The sequence below is a fragment of the Zingiber officinale genome, chromosome 3B, assembly GCF_018446385.1.
Source record: "Zingiber officinale cultivar Zhangliang chromosome 3B, Zo_v1.1, whole genome shotgun sequence".
Taxonomy (NCBI): Eukaryota; Viridiplantae; Streptophyta; class Magnoliopsida; order Zingiberales; family Zingiberaceae; genus Zingiber; species Zingiber officinale.
Window position 1 is genome coordinate 121,204,742 of NC_055991.1, and position 15,970 is coordinate 121,220,711.

At 37.5% G+C, this 15,970-nt stretch overlaps 3 protein-coding genes and 1 pseudogene across 4 annotated transcripts; 1 reads left to right on the top strand and 3 right to left on the bottom strand.

The window, feature by feature from the left end:
• Positions 1-55: 55 nt before the first annotated feature.
• Positions 56-1,739, bottom strand: LOC122055175 (annotated as a pseudogene).
• A 4,120-nt stretch (positions 1,740-5,859) lies between these two features.
• LOC121968566 (copper transport protein ATX1-like) lies at positions 5,860-6,654 on the bottom strand. Its single transcript, XM_042518889.1, has 3 exons — positions 6,443-6,654; positions 6,285-6,360; positions 5,860-6,186 (listed from the first exon to the last, which is right to left on the bottom strand). Exons 1-3 carry the CDS (start codon positions 6,449-6,451, stop codon positions 5,954-5,956), a joined length of 318 nt encoding a protein of 105 aa, XP_042374823.1. The 5' UTR covers positions 6,452-6,654; the 3' UTR covers positions 5,860-5,953.
• Positions 6,655-8,232: 1,578 nt separating this feature from the next.
• LOC121967504 (zinc finger A20 and AN1 domain-containing stress-associated protein 5-like) lies at positions 8,233-9,264 on the top strand. The gene is made up of 2 exons (XM_042517782.1): positions 8,233-8,426; positions 8,563-9,264. Exon 2 carries the CDS (start codon positions 8,596-8,598, stop codon positions 9,106-9,108), a length of 513 nt encoding a protein of 170 aa, XP_042373716.1. The 5' UTR covers positions 8,233-8,426; positions 8,563-8,595; the 3' UTR covers positions 9,109-9,264.
• Positions 9,265-9,720: 456 nt separating this feature from the next.
• Positions 9,721-12,492, bottom strand: LOC121968567 (uncharacterized protein YnbD-like). 2 transcript variants are annotated; one of them, XM_042518891.1, is made up of 3 exons: positions 12,283-12,492; positions 10,564-11,136; positions 9,721-10,183 (listed from the first exon to the last, which is right to left on the bottom strand). In XM_042518891.1, the coding sequence occupies exons 2-3, from the start codon at positions 11,099-11,101 to the stop codon at positions 10,005-10,007; spliced, it is 717 nt and encodes a 238-aa protein (XP_042374825.1). In that variant the 5' UTR covers positions 11,102-11,136; positions 12,283-12,492; the 3' UTR covers positions 9,721-10,004. The 2 variants fall into 2 exon arrangements, with proteins under 2 accessions (XP_042374825.1, XP_042374824.1); XM_042518890.1 differs by having other exon boundaries at positions 12,273-12,492.
• Between the last annotated feature and the right edge of the window lie 3,478 nt (positions 12,493-15,970).

Sequence of the window (15,970 nt, forward strand, 5' to 3'; positions counted from 1 at the left end):
AGGGGCTGCTGATAGGGCTCGAAGAGGGTGGAGGTACCTCTAACGCTGATGGTGCTCAATACACAATTGCACAAGTTTGTGGTATATCCTCAATGGCTCCATGGTATACGGTTTGAAGAACCAAAGTACCTTGTTGCAAGAAAAGTTCTCTTTTCTCCAAAGCACCTTCATGCACATATGATGCTTGCTCTTCAAAACATGGTCTTAAAAGATTCTTGTTTTTTCTTAATTTCCACTAATCAGAATCATTGTTGCTATGCTGCAACAATTTAACATCTCATAGAGCAACTTTTCAATCTACTTGTTAAGATAAGTTAGTTCCATTTGAAGATACTCCAACCATAGATCTTTTGAATCAGGGCAAGTCCTGAGACCATTTTTCATGAGAGCACGAGCAACTGCAACATTCAAATTTTGATCAAACTTCCATGCTGCAACATAATTCCAAAGTCCAAAAAGCTTTGGATGGTATCTAATTATCTGTGCTAGGACCTGCAAATATCAAGAATATTTATACTAAGTAAATTGTCAATTATTATATGAACCTGGTGTCTATCGATCCACAATGAGAGAGTATTACTTGGAGGACATATCTAATAGCCAAATATATCATTTGTAGATAAAATAAGACATAGTAAAGTTTTTTCTTCATTTAAGTTCAAACAGCAAGTTAGCAGATCATTCTAAACTATAAATTAATAAAAAATATAGTTCAAAAAGTGAATTACCATAACTCATTGACGTTCCAACAACTTATATCAAAGTCATTTTGATGGAGACTAGGAATGCAACTTAAGCATCATTCTCTCGTAATCAAACAAATTCAAAGACAAAAAAAAAACAAAGAAGAGGGACTACAAACTCAAAAAACTTCATCTTTGTACCTGCTTCATCCTTCCATGTCTTTTGTCATTGCAAAACTCAAGGTATTTGAACCAGAGAACTAAATCACCCCTTTCATCATTGTGACCCTCCGGTATATATCCAACATCCTTAGGACCCCTGTGATGTCAAACAAGGACCTCTTCCATATCTTTGATTTCTTCTTCTTGTTCTTTTTAAAAATACCTTTGTCACTGAGCTTGTCGCTTGCGGAGGCTATGGAGGGCATCAAGTTGCTTCTTGTACTCAATATATGCTATAAAATCCTCCTTCAATGGGGAGCGGCGCTTGAGGTGATAACTCAAAGTCCCTATGGTGGCAAACAATCTCAGCAATCTCTTCACTGGAGAAGAGGCCTTGTCGCTCAAGGTCGTCAAGCTCATTGGTCATCCACTCTATCCAATACTGGATTTAATTTTGAGCTTGAAACCATCGAGGAGACCAGAAGCGCTCCTCAGAGGTAAGAAATCGAAGCAGAAAGGGAGAGAAAACAAAGCTCGGGATTCAGAAAAGGGGAGTTACTTCATAAACCAAGATCGAGATCCCTAAAGTTCTTCTAACGGCCCGGAGGAGGCGACGTGAGATGGTTGAGGAGAGCTCTCCCATCCCCTAGAACCCGAATGATAATCGTATTTGATCACCAGATACGTCTCCCTGTCCCTCCCCTGGAACCCTAATTTAACCCCCAACTGTGTCGATTGGCTTCTCCACATCCTCCTCGTTCTCATCTTGGAGGGTAATGTGAAGGGTCGCCTCAGCCCAGCGACGAAGGAGGTGAACGGATAATGAAGATTTTGGTAGGGAGAGGGAACGAAGGTTTCGCCGGTGATGAGACGAAGAGGAAGTCGTGGAGGCATGCGTGAACAAAGGCTTGAGGATACATTTGTTAATCCTCGTTAATCATATACTTTTCTTTACATAGGAGAAAATGACAAATAAAATGACACAAACATGTCAACCACTAGTCGAGGGAGAAGAGTCACAAACTCTATCCACCGAGATCATAAATGATATTTATTATGATGTGGCTGGTAGAAGGATAAAAAACTCCACCCTCTACGACCTTGACTTCCAAGCTAAAGTGGTATATAATCGTTTGAGGACTCCTAGGGGTCAATCCTAGTTCTGTTTCTTCTACTAAATGTAGTCATTAAGATAAGAAAATCAAGAACTAAGGGATCGACTGTTCATAGTGGAGCAGATGATGACTGCTTGGGCGATGAGAGAAGATGTTGTCGTGATCGAGATGCGAGTAGTTATTGCTCAATGACCCAATTACAACATCATTTTAAGTCACTGGAGACTCAAGACCCACAGGGCCTTGTTGATTAGCTCATTCTGAGATTTGTTTAACTATAACTTTTTTTTTCTTTATCATACATAATCATATAAATTATATTTATTTGGTTTTAATATTATAATCTGGTCATTTCTAATTGTATTACATTTTCTTAGAAAAATTTTATCTCTATGATTGATATATTCATCATAAGTATTAGGTATCCAAAATATGATCCAGATACCTTTTTTTACATATAAAATTAGTTATATATTACATTTTTACCGCATGATTCTAATAATAATCTATCATATTTTACTTTATGTCGGATTTTATAGTACTAACTCATAGGATTGTAATTTGGATGTCTATGTAGTGGATTTGTGCCATGGTATGAATACTTTATTGTGGATTTGGATACTTTGGATTTCTACCATGGTATTTAGATTTTTTTTATATCTATTGGATTTTGGATATTTTATTGTGGATGTTTGGATAATATATTGTGGATTATGGACATTATTTATGGAATTAGTTTGTTTGTGTATCTAATGTTTGTATGATTGTGATTGTGGATGTTTGGATTGTCTATTGGATAAATTTGTGTATGGATTGTAAATAGATTGTGTTTGTATTGTCATCGTTTGTGATAGTTTATTTTCATATGGAAAATATAAACAAGGTAATTTCCAAATTTTAAACAATTTTTTTATAATTTTTTTTATTTAGCACTGGAATTATGGTTTCAATCATTAAATATTGACGAAAATCATAATTCAATCGTTAAATATCAATATGGAACCATTGTTTGTTATGATAACTATGGATGGAAAACACCATTCTATCAGTAACTACCAATAGAAAACACCATTCTATCAGTATTTACCAATGAAAGCACTATTCCATCAAAAAATCAATGATATCACACAGTAATTAGTTTTGATAATTAACGACGGAATCGTGTTTTTCGTCAGTGCACAATGACGGAATAATTTTTCTATCATAAAATCTATAGTTAATATAGCCACAAAAACAATGATTCCGTTGTTGGTTAAGGACGGAACATACAGTTTCATTGTTTGTATTAACGACAAAAATGAAGTTTCTATCGCTATATTAACAATGGATTTTACACGTCCGTTGTTGCTTGAAATGACGGGTTTTTGATTTCGTTGTTATTTTCTTTGACGGAAATGAACTCTTGTCACAAATTCGAACAGATATCACATTCCGTTGGGAAAAAACTATTTACGAATCAATATTTTATGACGGCCATTATTCCGTCGTTATTTCGTAGCTATGGGCATATAGTGATCGAATAGCGATAGAAATTTTTGTTATTAGAAGCGATTTTTTTTTGTAGTGTTGGAATAGGTCAGGTTGATTCATCGAAATTTAGCCCAGTTTGGGACTGAATCCTCATGCATAGATCTTCTCAAGTTATCTCCAAAGCAAGTTTGAGGGCAATTACAAAATCAAAGAGGCGTAAGTGAGAAAGAGCGTTCATTATAAAGTTAAAAAAAAATGATTAATTAGGTTGGGTAACTTCAAGTCTGGGGCGATCGGTCCAATCCTACGGAAATTTTCCATCGGCCACCAGCATAAATCGGGAAGCACTCGCAGCGGGCAGCCCAGGAGCCCAGCATCCTTTAGTTGTGTGCCCCATTTGGAAGAAAAATTTCTGTAAATTCGTCATAGCTGAGGATCGAACCGCGTTGATTATAAAGTAGTGCATAGAGTAGGAGGAGACAAGTTGATTACAAATTAGGTAATATTGCCGCCAATAGCAATAATAATGCCAATGAAGGAAAGTGCGCCGATTATGAGGATAAGGGTTCGAGCCCTCTTATCAACCCTTTATCTGTCGGATATAGTTCACTGAGGTGCTTTGCGCACGCTCTTATCAACTGGAGTGGTACTGAGACTCCCCAAAAAATCCTTTCGGGGATTTGTGGGGTATGGGGCCGCAAAGCGGTGGACCCAGTCACTATAAAAAGTTTACCCTACCTTAGTTTTGTCCCTGGGAATATGATGTCATGGTAGGATATCCAGGTTGATAGGTTGTCCCCGAGGCATCCGCGGTTTGAACCCCAGCTACGATGTATTTGTAGTCATTTTTCTTCCAAATGGTGGTGTAATCAAAGGATACTGGGCTTCTGGACTAGCAGCCGCGTGCACTTCCCGATTTTTTTTTGATGGCTGATGGAAAACTTTCGTAGGACCGGATTGATCACCTCCAGGGATGACCAATAAAATTAACTAGGATTATTATTATTTTTTCCTAATAAGAAAGGAAGCGCGACAGTTTTACGGATGCATCCGCACCTTGAGTACTAGTGCCATTTTCTCTATATATGGTAGCAGTATCAATCGGGAAAAGAGTATGCTTAAGCCTCTCAAGTCTACTATATTTTATTCCATTACATTCTTTTTCACCTAGTTTTTTACAGGACAGACTATCAGAGGGGCCACACCTGTGGCTCCCTTCTAATCTCTTTTCAATTTATTTTAAGACAGAGTATTAGATAGAGGTGTCAAAATTGAATCCGATCCAACGACTTAATCTAAATCGATCTAAAAAAATTTAGATTTGAGTTATGTTAGACATTTTCGGGATCATGTTGGAGGATTTTCGAATTGAAAATTTTCTGATCGGGTTCTGGTCAAATTCGGATTGACCCGAATTGAGAGTTTAGTGGATTTTTACGATTAAATTAAATTTTGTTTTAAACATTAAGATATTTTTTTAATATTAATATTAATATGACAATGTTGAAATATTGAAATAAAAATAAAGAATTAATAGAAAATAATCAAAAACTTCGTTTGAATCAGGTTTTCGAATTATTCAGATTGGGTTTAGATTGATCAGGTTCGGATTCGAATTTAAGAAATTCATATTGAATTCAGATTTAGGTGATTTTAATTTCTTTTTTTTTTTTTTCCAATTCAATTCAAACCTGATCCGATTCATCCTACTCAAATTGACGCCTATTAGAGGTCTTTCACGGAGCTATCCTCTCCTTTATTGGGCATCCGCTAGAAATCCAACTTATCCGATTAGTTAGCCGCTATAATCTGACCTACCATAAGTTGACTCGGTAGGAGTCGACCTGTTGGAAGCTAACCTGCCAGAGATTGATCTAATAGGAGTCGATCTGACAGGAGTTAACGGACCCCTTGATCACCGGATCAAGTAGTATTGGTATTTTAATTTCATTTGCATTTGTTAATTAGATTTAATTGATAGTATTCTTGTGTAAAATTTATAATAAATTTTATAAATAACGGATCCCTTTATTCTTGTGTTATTCTTGTTAGGAAGCCCACTATACTTCTAATGTTTGGGCCTTAATTAAGGGCGCTTCTTCCCTTAATTTCATCTTTTTACTCAAATAATTTTAGATTTTAATTTCTCCTCCACTCAAACAACTGAACAAATTCTTCCATAGCCAGTGGAATAAAGGAGGCCACAGTATTGGAAACTAGCAGTCTGCTCATATAGATTTCAGATTCTTCTTTTTTCCCGAGAAATTTGTGGTCTACAATACGAGCAGTCTCGATCATTTTGAAGCTAAACGATCACATTATTACTGGAAAGTCTGATCCCCAAAACTTATAAGATCTTTAATCAGTTTTCTTTTAAATTATTATTTTAAGTGTTCGAAATCTCATTTCAATATGCGAGACGATTAAGATGACTGAATAAGAGCTCTCATTATTAATAAAATATAGTAAGCTGCTGAGGTTGAGCAATACAGTTCATGCTTAAACACCTGTGGATCATGGCAATCAAGCTGTTGCCGCAGCAGCAGTGGCTACATCAGGAGCAGCCTCCGGAACAGGCTCAGCCGGAGCCGCCACCGCCTCCGGCTCCGGAGCCGGGGCTGGTTCTTTGGCTTCCCCCTCCCAGAAAGAAGTCTTCTTGCCTGATTTCGATACGGTTTGGAAAACAGCTTCAGGCGTTACATCGCCTTTAACCGTCACCTTCTGTTCTTGCAGATCCACCTCGAACGACTCCACTCCTGAAATAAATAAATAATTAAACAAGAAAAAAAAAAAAAAAGGAAGAAAGACAGTGAATTAATCCATAACCTTCGATTAATTATGAGGAAATCAATACCTTCCATATTGGTAAGAACTCTCTTAACCGCCCCTGCGCATCCTTGGCATGACATAGCAACCCTCAGGACGACGGTCTGCGATATATAAGAAGCAACTACGTATGATAATTAAACATCGAAGCTAAGGAAATCGGTATGGATCTCAGAGATGGCATACCTCGGCCATTAGAGCAGAGCAGAGTCGCTTGAAAAAGGAAGGTCGAGATCGCTGTGTTAATTTATAGAAGAAGAAGAAGAAGACAGAGGAGTACAAAGTATCGTTTTAGGGTAGATGGCTAAGAAGATTTAGCGTGAGGCAGAGAGAACAATGGAGATAAGGGATTAGGGTTGGGTAGCCAGTACAAACGATCGTGCAGCAGTACAAAGTTGGGTGGTAGGGCAACAACCATCTTTGTGCAGTAGATAACAAAAGCTAAAATGCTTTTGAATCAGAAAAAGCAAACCGCTGTGCATATATTCTTCTTCGTTTCTCACCAAACAATCCTGTGCCCACCATAAATCATGGTTCACGGTGACTCTATGGCGAAGCTAGTGCACTACTATATATGGCGACTCTTAGTTATTGTATCTCGTTCAAACAGTCGGTACTTCCAATTTACATTCGGTAAGGTGGTAAACTGAGTCAAGTAGAATCAAACTTTATGGTATTAAAGTTTATTTGATAAAGTAACTAGATAAGGTTAAGCTTAGCTTAAAATAAATTAAGTCGTTTAAATTATTATTCAAGTCGGCCTTGATTCCTTTTTTATGAATTTATCATGAATTTTATTTAAGCTTATTTGAAACTTTTTATATTTTAAATCTGTTTGATTGGTTATTGAGCATAAATTTATTTTGAAAGTTTTTATTTATTTTATTTAACAGGTAGATAATAATACTATTGATGAGTATGATTCACGAATGATGTTTACAAATATTGTTCATGAATATTAATAAGTTAAATATATATATATTCAAATTTGTTCATTTAATTTTTATTTGTTAAAGATTATTTATTTAATTGATCTTGTATATATTAAACGGACATACTCTTACCCAATTAAATATCAATTTATTCATGAACATTTTATTTAGACTAATAATGAAGGCTTTCTTATCTTTTCTTGTCACTTCTTGTTCTCTTAACTCTAAGTTATTGTTGTTTATAAGTACTTCCTCCTCCTCCTCTCTCTTTCTCAATGATCAATCTTCATGGTGTCTCCATAGAATGTCCAGTTGATTAAAGAATGAGTAAGATATCAATTTCTGATCAACAAATATCCTCAAAGAAAAAAATCTAATTCACCTCTCAGTTATTTAACAGTTATCAATAAGTTAATCTTATGATTTATCTGTATTTATATAATTTCAATCGGAACAGTGAAAGAGACGCATGAAATAAATTTAACTCTCATTTTACTAGATGAACCTTCACGTAAAAGGTAGTAAGAAAAAAATTAAAGTTGCTTTTTGTCCACCAAATATCTACCCTCTATATATAAATAAATGATAATAATAATAAAAATATCTAAAACGCACGCGAACACATTTTAAATAACTCCACAGCTGATTAGCCGTCTAATTAATTAGAGTTGTGATACTCATCTAGAATTTTCATCTAGAAAATTCATCTAGATAGACACATAAAGATGGGACCCACCATTTCACTTTTTGTGGGCCCCATTATTTATGTGTCTATCTAGATGAATTTTCTAGATGAAAATTTTAGATGAATATCATTTCTCAATTAATTATCCATCCGGTAGCCCTGTAGCCCCCTCGAATCTTCTTCCTCTCTTTTAAAAAAAAAAAAAAAAAAAAAAAAAAAAACCGAACGTAATTTACCTTCCACCGAAATTAAAAAAATAATTTATTATTTTCATATCACAATTATATTTTATTATTTATCAATTCTGTTCCTTTTTTCTAGCTCCCTTTCCCTATTAAATATCTAGAAATCGCGATCCAGCCTGGCGGCTTCCTGTTTCCAATCCCAGCCTCAGAAACCGACTCCACCACCACCGCCTCCTTTCCCTTTCCCTTTTCCCTGCATCTTCTAAACCTCATCGCCTTTCTTAAATCAGTTCACCTGCGTGCTTCTTGCTATTCCATCTGCTTTCCCCTTCTTCTTCTTCTTCATCGTCGTCATCTTCTTCTTCAAGGTATTTTGGTTGTTTCGAGACGAAATCGACGGATTAATCGATCTTAAAGCCGATTATCTGTTTTTGTTTTGAGGGGAGATGAGGTGCCGTGGTGGATTTGTTTTTTGGTGATATCGATTTGTCTTTGTGTGTGTAGATCGGACGATCCGGAAGGGGAATAAGCCGGAGGATGGCCGAGGAGCAGCGACTGCAGGAGAGCCACCGCCTCTGCGCCAACAACTGCGGCTTCTTTGGCAGCCCCGCGACGATGGACCTCTGCTCCAAGTGCTACCGCGATCGCTGCCTCAAGGAGGAGCAGCAGCAGCAGCAGCAGCGGCAGAAGAACTGCCTCGCCTTCCCCGTCTCCTCCTCGTCGTCCCCTTTCGCCGCGGCTGAGGCGACGGGTCCCTCCGCCGCGACCGCCTCCCCGACCTCTTTGTTCTTTTTGGCGGACGCTGTGGAGGAGGATGCGGAAGAGAAAAAGGGGAAGGCGGTGGCGGTACCTGGGCAGCCGAACCGCTGCGCGAGTTGCCGAAAGCGGGTGGGGCTGACGGGATTCAAGTGCCGGTGCGGCGCTACCTTTTGCGGCGCGCACCGACTGGCGGAGCTGCACGGCTGCACCTTTGATTTCAAGGCCGCCGGCCGTGAGGCCATCGCCCGTGCCAACCCCGTCGTCAAGGCCGACAAACTTCAAAAGATCTAAAATGGTTTCCACGGCCCCTGCCTGCCGATCAACTGCTCCGATGTCGCCGTCGTTGGTTTCCTTTCTCCGGTGTTTGTGCTCTATGATTTCCTTTCTTTTCTTTTCTTATTGTTTTAGTTATTGTTTTAGTGGGAGAAGATGATGAATTGATGAACAGATCTGGTAAATTATTATTATTATTATTAGATTTTTAATTTATCGACATCAAATTATTAAATTAAATCATAATTAATGCAAATAATGATAATAATTGCGGCATCAAATGGGTGTCCTCGTTATAATAAATGCGGCGACAAGTGGTCGTCTTTATTAACTATTATTATTAATGAGTATTATGTTTTTCGGGGCTAATTAATTTTGAAGATATTGATTCCATAAAAATTTTATAGTTCAATAGCCCAACATCATGGGGTCTTGACGCTGCATCATACCTAAATACATACTTTGATTTCTTACACGAGTTGCCCGGTTCATGAACCTAATCTCATATGGAATAGCTCGCATCTTTTGGTTGGATATTTTCTTTGACTACATTCATCTAAGCTTATTCTTAGGCATTAGATAGCTCGAATAGTTGCGATCGCACTAATTTTAAATCAATTTGTCAAACTATTTACGATAAAATTGAGTTCGCAGAGTGGAATATATTTAAACCTCTTAGTTCTCATGTGGGACTGAAATTCCTCTGACAATCTCAAAAGATTAAAAAACTCTCTTAAATTTGACTATATTATACTCTATCGTTAACAAATAAATCAAAGATCATTTAAACAATATCAAAGAATTTTGGGGGAGGGAAATGCTCAGGCACCTTAACTCTCGATCGCAATATGTTTTCTTGACTTGGCCTGATGCTGTGTTTTCTCAACTTGTTAGTCGCAATTCATGACACCCATTCATTTAGCCGTTGATCCAATGCGGCGTTTGGACCACTCTTCTAACCTTTTCCTGTGCTGAGCATTCATCCTGATCAAAGGACGCTTCTGGCTTATCATCTTCTCGGCATCTTTCCAGCTTTCAGCCACTCCTAACTCAACAAGGAGCGCGCACATAACACAAACACTCCTGCCATGGCCTGTTGTCGAGCAACCGTAAGGAAGAATGAAGTGGTTAAATAACACAAACATGAACATTTTTCCAAACAAAGGAAAAGTGCAACATTTATGGATGTGATCAACACAAGAATTAAAAATTCAGGCATTGCAATGGATGAAAGAATAGTCGCATCACTAGTTTTCATCAATGGAGGAAAAAAAAGAGTTACCAGTCTCAACCTCTGACCTGACTATAAAAACGACTACCACTACTAGGGTTCAATTATTTGGATGGAAGATATGAAGAGGAGCAAGGGAACGTAAGAGAAGCATTAACTACACATATTGCTTGCTTTATTTGACAAGAACTCAACATTGAAAAGTAAATAAATGAATAGGGATGTAGAAACTAGAAACTAACCATTTGCACAATGAATGTAAACTGGTTTCTTTTCAGACCTCTTTTGGCAAGCCCAACGGACAGCATGTTCTATTTGTGTAGGATCGGGGGATCTGGAGTCCCATAAAGGGATGCAAAGATAAGATTCTGCAGGAACAAAGTAGCTCCTCGGTAATTCACATGTGCAATCAATCACTGCAGGGTCACCGGGAGGCAAACGACTCAATGAAGTAGGCCACCCTCCGAGATATAGTTCCTCAGAAATTTCATCATACAATGACTCTCTTCTCTTTGTTCTCTTGAAAACAACATATGCTCGAACTGTCAATAGATATGGGGCAAAAAGAAACTTTGACCAAAGAGGGAAGCTCCCATGAGAGCTCTTTCCTAGAATCAATGGCAAATTTATAGCCGGATGAGATGCAATGGAGACTGTGTACCCAACCAAAGCACCCAGTAGAAGGGGTGCTGCGGTGTAAGTTCTGCCGTATTTCTTGAGGCAAATAAAAGCCGAAAAGAGAATTGTTGACAGACATCCCATAACCTTTGATATCCCCATTTTCTTTGCCGAGCAACAAACAATTGTATTTTTACCTAACCAAAAACAAGGCTGTGTGATCAAGGAAAAACAGTCTCAAAGAATTAGGAAAGAGACCTTTTTACTGGTAAAAATAACAGGAAAATGAAATCATGAAACCAGTTTATCACAGAAAATTCCCACAGGATAAGTTTTTTAAGGAATTTTGATACATTACAGCAAGTAGAGAAGCACAAAATGTTCCAAGAGAAAGATGCACGTGTACACATGACATAAACAATCATAAGATCCAAAAAATTGCTGGAGTTTTTGAAACTAAAAGAGTCTAAAAAAAGATTTTTGATGACAGAAAGAAAGAAGAAAAGGAGAGCTCTTGAAGCACATGAAAAATTTACATTGAGAATCTCAAATTGAGAGAGTTCTTTTTCTCTCTGGATGAATTCTATCTGTCTTTATAAGATACTTATCCTTTTGCTTCATCAATTTTGTCCGAATCTTCTAAGTGATTTAAAGGTTCAAATTTAGTGCAAAGCATAATTCAGTGTTCACCTTCTCCAAACTGGTGTATGGGGGGTGATTTTGATTGTCCAGGTGATCTAAAGGCCCAAAAAAAGTAGGATGAATGAAGCTGAAGAGACATAGTCTAACTAATAGGTGTAAACAGATCAAAGTGGATTGTGTAAATTTCACTCAAATTCGAATTCGTACAATGGAGCAAGCTTCATCTGTCCAGTCAATCTCAGTCTTCTTTCTCCCTGTAAATGAAGCTCCAACCACCAAATTTATGCACCCCAATTGACAAACTCTGGTAACCTTATTTCCAAGTCGAGTGAACAATGACTCTTCCTCAGGAGTGAAAGTCGTAGAGGGGAGGGATAATGATTTTATAGTACCACAGAGAGACTACACCGAAACATAGTTGCACATCATTAGTAGTGGAAATTAACCCTAAGAAACATGACTACTCGCAAAGGGTAAAATCAAGATACTTATTTACATACACAAGAGAAAACGAATTTTCTGACTTTTGCTGAAACCTAAAAGCAGTTAGAATCTAAATTAATTTTTCTATTCAAAGTGAAATGTGTTTATCAACCAAAAGTGTTAGATCAAACAACAGGACGCTCCCAATGTCATAAACCAAGCTGCTCACTACACCCAAAAAGACAAAAAAGAATAAGGATTTTCTTACTTCCAGAGACCTCGAGGAGACTAGATAAAATGCAAGAGGATCCCAAGATTGTGCCGGAGTAGTTAGTGAACTGGGGAAAGAGCGAGCGATTGAAAGGCTGAATAGGAGGAAGAAGAAGAGGCGAAGAAGTTGCGGAGGCTTTTGCGAGTGCCTACAGGTGCGGATCGCCGTCCCAGGAGAGAGGTCCACCGCGAGCGCACCTCGTACGCCCTTGACCACAAACGAGAGACGCCCAAGTGGTTGCTCCAAAGGCACCTGGAGAAAGACCAGCTCAGTGGGCCCGATTTGGGGAAATCCATTATTATGTCATTCTTATTTTCGCCTACTTATGTATCCTAAGAAATTTTCTTTCTTCTTTATATCTCTCCACTTTTATTTTTATTTCTAATAATATCCATATCATTAATTACTCTGTGAATATCAAACGAAAATCACATGTGATGTGAACATAACTTTATTCTCCCCTATCACATGTTTTAGCACCTGCTCGCTCGCAGAAGATTGAGATGCCACCGTTCATGGAGAAAAGTTGGTCGTCGTGCGTCGAAGGTTTAGGGTAGCAACTCACTTCATCGGGAGCTTTTTGGTTTGTGAGCTTGCTCCTCGAACTCTACTGCACGCCGCCGGCGTGGCTCCTCAAGTTGATGAAGCCGAGGTTGTCGTATTGGTTGACAGCGCAAATGGAGCGGGTCTCTTTGATGATGGTGGCGTGGTGGATTCGCTTCTCATATAGGGAGGGCGAAACTGATGTGTTGGTGTCGAACCATGACCACACCACACCCTTGACCATGAAGTTTAAGAGACTGATGAAGCTGCTGTCTCTTCTCGTGAATAATGTCACCACCATCAGACACTTGTCGACATTGAGAAGTCAACCTGTTTGCTGGTGTCTTGGTCACACACCCCGATGTCGTACTCGTTGCAGCGCCCTTTGCAACTGACGAAGATCTTCCGGTCGGCGTTGCTGAAGCTGAGCGTGTCGACAGTGAAGCTCTTAACTTGGCTGTAGTGGGTGATATGGAAATGGTGACGGAGCTCACTAGTGGAGGTCAAGAAAATGCAGCGATCACGATGCTGTCGGCGTCAATCAGAACCGGCCCTGATGCGGTCAACACGGGGCTGACGCACAGGGCCCCATTTCTTGGAGGGCCCACTTTTTTTTATATAGTTTATAGCAAAGTTAACCCATGTAAAAAATTTAATTAAAAGAACCTACTTATAAATTATAAACTATTATGGGCTTTTTTTGTAAAAGTGCCAAAAAAATAACCGCATAGATATTTCTTCCTCCATCTTCGCTAAACCTAAAGGTGCCACCTTTTTCTGCTTTTGCTGTTCGCTGAAGGCTCGACAGAGACGTGGTAGTATTACCTGTTAAATAAAGCTAATTATTTACATGTTTGATTGTAGTTTGACATGTAATTAACATGCATAATCATGCAAATATTTGATTTTCTTCTGTTATAGCGCACTTATGCAATTCCTTTCTTCTTATTGATGATGCAGTTTTACACTTTTTTAGAGACATCTCTTGTTCCTCTTTCTTTGTCTCCCTATTTCTTTGCATTCTTCCAAGATGTGGAGATACCTAGGACGCCAGTAGCACCTTCCCTAAACGGCTAAACTTTAAGAATTTCCATAAGAGAATCAAGGTAAATTTTTTGATTTTCAATTCTTCCAGTTTCCCCTCTATTTGGACTATTGTATCTTCATATGAATCATATTTTTCCTTCTCATATGTTTTACTTAGCAATTAGCATGTTGTTTTCTTCAATGATAAATGTTAATATGTTATCATATTTTTCTCTCTGCTCATGTTTCTCAATAGCTTCTTGGAGCATGGATTCATTTTCATAGGAAATTACTTCATAGGAAATTGAGTTGCAAAATGAACATTTTATAATAAATGCTTATCTAATATCTATAATAAATGGTTGTTTGAGAGTTTGATTTTCTTTTTTTTTTTTTTTGTAGAAAATTAGAATGTCTGAAACTAGAAAGTATTTATCAGGGCATGATAAACAGAAAAAAAGAAAAAGAGTTGAAGAATTTATTGAGTCTCAAAGAGGGAAAATTGACAGATTTATTATAAAAGAATCGAAAAATTCATTACTTGAAGATTTGGTTAATGAAGAAAAACAAGAAAACAATGGTAATGAATTACATGAAGGCTTAGCCATTGAAAATGATATAGAGGGAGATGTGAATGAGATTGAAGACACTGAAAGTGGCGATGACTTAGACTTTAAAAATAAGTATTCTGAAAGTGATGATGATGCTATTAATGAAGTGAATGAAGAACCAAGTTCATTAATTCCACTTGACATTTTTTATCCTAAAAATTGGGAGAATTTAGATCCCAAGTGAAAGGATCAATTAGTGGAAAAGGGTCCTATAAGAGATGTATTAACAGGGAAAGGTCCCAAAGATAGATCAAATAGACGATTCTCTTCAGATTTCTATACTCAGATTTTGTCAAATGGTCAAAAGCATCATAGAGATTGGTTGGTCTACTCACAAGCACTTGATAAAGCATTTTGTTTTTGTTGCAAGTTGTTCAAAAGGGGGCCTCAACCAAGTCAACTAGCAAATAAGGGATACTGTGATTGGGGGCATCTTAGTAGCAGACTTAAAGAACATGAGACAAGTATTGAGCATATCAATTTTATGTTAGTTGGTCTGAATTGCGTATCAGGTTAATGAGGGGTATAACAATTGATAATGCTATTCAAGATCAAATCAAGAAGGTAAAAGAACATTGGAGGAAGATATTACACCGATTAATTTCACTTGTGAAATTTTTTGTTAAACAAAATATAGCATTTCGTGGTAGTAATGAGAAACTTTATGATGATAACAATGAAAATTTTATAGCTGCTGTTGAGATGATTGCTGAGTGGGACTCAGTGATGAAGGAGCATATTGAAAGAAATACATAGGGCTGCAAATGAACCAAGTGTTCATGAATAAGCTTGGTGTTCGACTTGGTAAGAGCTTGTTTATGTTCATTCAATATATATTAGATTAATTAAACAAACAAGCTTGAACAACTCATGAAGCTAAACAAATAAGCTTAAACACATATGTGTTCATTTCGTTAACGTTCATGAACAATGTTCGTGAACAACGTCCGTGAACAATGTTCGTGAACAACGTTCGTGAACAATGTTCACGAACCATATTTATTAATAAAACTCTTTTCAATATGCTAAATAAACAATAAAATAAAATAAATAAATTTAAATTATCAATCTTAATAATCAATCGAACAATTAAAAGTTTCAAACAATCAAACAAGCTTGAATTGAGAGTTTGATAACATCTAAAATAACCAAGCTCAAGCCAAGCTCGAACCAAGCTCAAGCCAAGCTTGAATTGAGAGCTTGATAACATCTAAACGAACCAAGCTCAAGCCAAGCTTCAAACAAGCTCAAGCTCATAAAAAATAAACCAAGCCAAAATTGAACACTCATTTCAAAAGCTTGGTTCATTTTAAGTTCGGCTTGGCTCGACTTGGTTATCTTATCAAACAAGCTTGAACACCCCAAAGCTCGGCTCGGTTCAGCTTGTTTACAACCCTAGAAATACACATCATCATTATCTTAGCCACAAAATTCAGAATGAATTGATATGCTTGTTAGCTTCTCAAATAAAGAGTTCTATTCTTGAAATCATTAAAAAAGCTAAGTTCTTTTCTG